Here is a 3,304-nt window from a genome sequence, read left to right on the forward strand (position 1 = left end):
AGGATGCACTAAAGGAGGTGAGACCTTCTGTTTCTAAGAATGAACTTGGCAAATATGACCAATTTGGAAGTTTATCGACATCAAAAACCATGTAGCTTTTTCATGTAAATTCAGTTCATTTGTAAATTGATGTTGGGACACATTTGAAAGTTTGGTTGTGTGCTCTCTCAGTTTTGGAACTTGGAACTTTTTTCAAAATGCTCAATGACAATCAAACAATCCCTATTAATTAATATTAATTCTTGTACATTTATTCAATCAAAACATACATTACCAAGATAATAATTTATGTTACAAAACCCAAGAAATAGAAGAAAAAGATTCACTAAATATTTTACCACCCTGGTCATATTATTGGCATGTATATTGATTCACCTTACATGCTTGAATGCCTAACTTGTATATGAACACGATGCCATGATGTGTTTAGAATTCCCCTCAAGTTCCAGATGTCTTGAACCTTTTCAGGTTGAACATTTGCAGCTGTGTCCACCTGCTCATTAAAAAAAATTAAAAGAGTTAGTGCAACATAATTAATAACTTGCTTCACCAAAAATCAATTTTATACTAACAAACATAGATGACATGACATACTGCTTTGGCGATTATCTCTGTATTTGAGTTTACATGAGCTTCAGCTTCAAAAAGTACCCATGCCCATTTATCGCTTCCTTCTTCATCAGCAATGTATTTGACTCCAGGCTTTTGGTATCTGGATGCCTCCATCCATGTTTTACCCCCATCAATCGATATGTCAACTCTCTCAATCCCACGTCCACCTCCTGAAACTGCATATCCTTTTATACCTATCTGCACATCATTTTTAATCATATAATCAATACACATATATATACTCCAAATCCTAAAAAATGCTACACCAACCTTTCCATTCTTCCCCACATTCACATCCTCTAAGGAGCATATTGCACTCTGCCAATAGAATCAAAATTGATAATGTTAACTTGAAAACTGCCTGTTTGCTGTGGTAATTAATAAATTAATACCTGAACAGGGAAATCCATTTGTGGTCTCCTGGTAGACCAATCAATGTTGTCCCAAGTTACTGTTGGAGGAAACATTTTATAGTCTTTCTGCTGAAAGAATCCCTGGAAAGTAGTAGTGATTGATACACACATACACTGTCTTGTTAGAAACATTTTATAAGTTTTGACACTAGTAAAAGTAAATATGAATCTGAGCAGAGAGAGACCTGGCAGACTTGGGAATCTATGTTGATGGTATCCAGCCACTTGACAGAACGAGCACCAATAACCCCTGGGACTACTACTCTCAGTGGATACCCATGATCCCTATTCAGAGTCTTCATTCATATATAATACAAACCAATAAGTCAATAAGTAGTTAAAAAACATTATGATTTATGAATAGCATTAAATACTTGTTTCTAGGTCTACCTCTCCATTCATCTCATAAGCAAGCAGAACATCAGCTTCTGGATTTGTTGCTTGACTTAGTGGAATTGACGCCTTGTAAGGACCCCCTTTTTCCTCCTATGGAAACAAAGTAAGAATCCCATTACAGACAATAACACTTGAAAAAATAAGGTAACAGAAGAAGTAAATACATGATACAAACCTTGCACCTGTCAATGCTAACAAATTCTACATGCTTGCCACCTGCAGGTGTGGTGCTTGTTAACTTGGGTATTCCAACCAGTTCAAGAACATCTGCAAGTTTTGCTCCACCCCATATTGCTGACACAAACACAACAAAACATAATTTAGGTATAACTGTTGATGAAAGCTCCTTAAAAATGGCAGCTAGGGAAAACCCCTTTAGGCTGCCTTTAACTTTAACTTCTCTAGGACTGCTTTTGTCTTTCGATCATGAGGATAAGGAGGGTATTCACGTCTTTTGCATCATTTTTGTCTAGATGTCATCAATCTCAGACTCAGAAATGCCAGAAGCAGGAGCTTCCTCAGATATCATATCAGTGGAAAAAGAAGGATACCATTTCCTAAGGCAGCAACATCCCACCCAACTCCTCTTACAGTTCTGGTTTTGCTCATTGCAGTTCTTCTATTGCCAGCACACTGCATCAGGAAATATAAGACTGTTAAAACAAATCAAGTAACATATTTTTCAACATGAACCAAGGGTAGACCTGTAAAGTGGCAGTGACATTATATTTTGGAAGATTCCTGTATGTAATTCAAAAAACAAAACCAGTTTCCTAAAATCAATATTGTGAATATAGATCATATGATAAAAACAGAACCCAAATTTTTTACTTACATAATATCTTTCATATACAGGTCTTTGGGTTTCTCAATTAGCCCATGAACAGAGACACAATATCTGTTTGTGGCATAAAAGCATTACAAGTTATCTCGATAAACAATTTATAATTGTATGCGTCAAGATGAAAAGTTCAGGACCTTTGTATATCATCAACAATAGGTATTGGTCCATGGTTTCTCTTGTAGAAGAATTCCGTAGGTGTCACATAAGAAGAAACCAAATCTTGGCGTCTTGGCTCGGCGTTGAAGGGCTCCTGTACTAGAAAACAACTTAATAGTAAAAAAACAAGACTATAATCAAAAGTTACTGATGTATAAATGCGTTCCAGAGTCTGAATTCAAATAATTTAGAACTGTTCGTTCGTTTCTATTCATTGATGTTAATTATGTAGCCAACGATTATGCGTCTTAAATTAATACGTTGGAAACACAGATTTTTTTTATTGGATAACCAATTAACCATAGAACTAAGCAAAGACATATGGTCGTAAAAGCAAAACCACAAAAACCAAGGGCAACACAATTCGGTACTCAATAATCATGCACCATCTGTCCAAATCCCTAGGCTTTCGATTCTAATTTTGTTTTTATGATTTGAGTAATATCTTTGGGAAAAAAAAAAATCAAAAGGATTGCTTGCCTTGGCGTTAATTTTAAGAGCAGGATGACGTTGAGGCTCTTGTGAATAGTCAGATGGTGATCTGATTCCTGGCATTTCTCAACTTTACCTTCTTCTTCAATGTAATCTGCGGTGTGTGATAGGATTACGAAGTGAAAGATACAATGAACAAATAAGCCGAATGAGAGAGAGGTCGGGTGGAGTGTGCTATCGTCACGAGTGGGTGTGGAACCCCACGATGTTCGAAAAGCTGTTTGGACCGCAGGATTTTTTTTAAGGAAGTGGAGGGTGAGATGGATGGCTGTGAGATGGTTCGTGGGAAAAGCAGCGTTACGTTAGAACATTAGATAAAGATACTGAGTATTGATTACCATTTAATCTAGATTCACTTCGGTAGCCACGGAAAAAAATATGGCAGCTTGTG

General features: G+C 36.5%; 1 protein-coding gene across 1 annotated transcript; it reads right to left on the reverse strand.

Annotated features, from left to right (window-relative positions):
• Positions 1 to 205: 205 nt before the first annotated feature.
• On the reverse strand, positions 206 to 3,058 carry SOX (sulfite oxidase). Its single transcript, XM_078981062.1, has 12 exons — positions 2,902 to 3,058; positions 2,400 to 2,515; positions 2,257 to 2,319; positions 2,126 to 2,162; positions 1,973 to 2,054; positions 1,597 to 1,715; positions 1,416 to 1,511; positions 1,211 to 1,321; positions 1,005 to 1,106; positions 883 to 930; positions 595 to 810; positions 206 to 493 (listed from the first exon to the last, which is right to left on the reverse strand). The coding sequence occupies exons 1-12, from the start codon at positions 2,974 to 2,976 to the stop codon at positions 377 to 379; spliced, it is 1,182 nt and encodes a 393-aa protein (XP_078837188.1). The 5' UTR covers positions 2,977 to 3,058; the 3' UTR covers positions 206 to 376.
• Between the last annotated feature and the right edge of the window lie 246 nt (positions 3,059 to 3,304).

The sequence above is a fragment of the Lactuca saligna genome, chromosome 2 (genome assembly GCF_052625555.1).
Source record: "Lactuca saligna cultivar CGN05327 chromosome 2, ASM5262555v1, whole genome shotgun sequence".
In the NCBI taxonomy this organism is placed as follows: Eukaryota; Viridiplantae; Streptophyta; class Magnoliopsida; order Asterales; family Asteraceae; genus Lactuca; species Lactuca saligna.

What these genes read in the sequence shown, in the direction of transcription:
- SOX (XM_078981062.1), bottom strand. Translation starts at nt 2,976, where the DNA reads ATGCCAGGAATCAGATCACCATCTGACTATTCACAAGAGCCTCAACGT. An exon ending in CTCTTAAAATTAACGCCAAG is followed by an intron (nt 2,516 to 2,901) that starts GCAAGCAATCCT and finishes TTTCTAGTACAG; the next exon opens with GAGCCCTTCAACGCCGAGCC. An exon ending in AAATGGATTTCCCTGTTCAG is followed by an intron (nt 931 to 1,004) that starts GTATTAATTTAT and finishes TTCTATTGGCAG; the next exon opens with AGTGCAATATGCTCCTTAGA.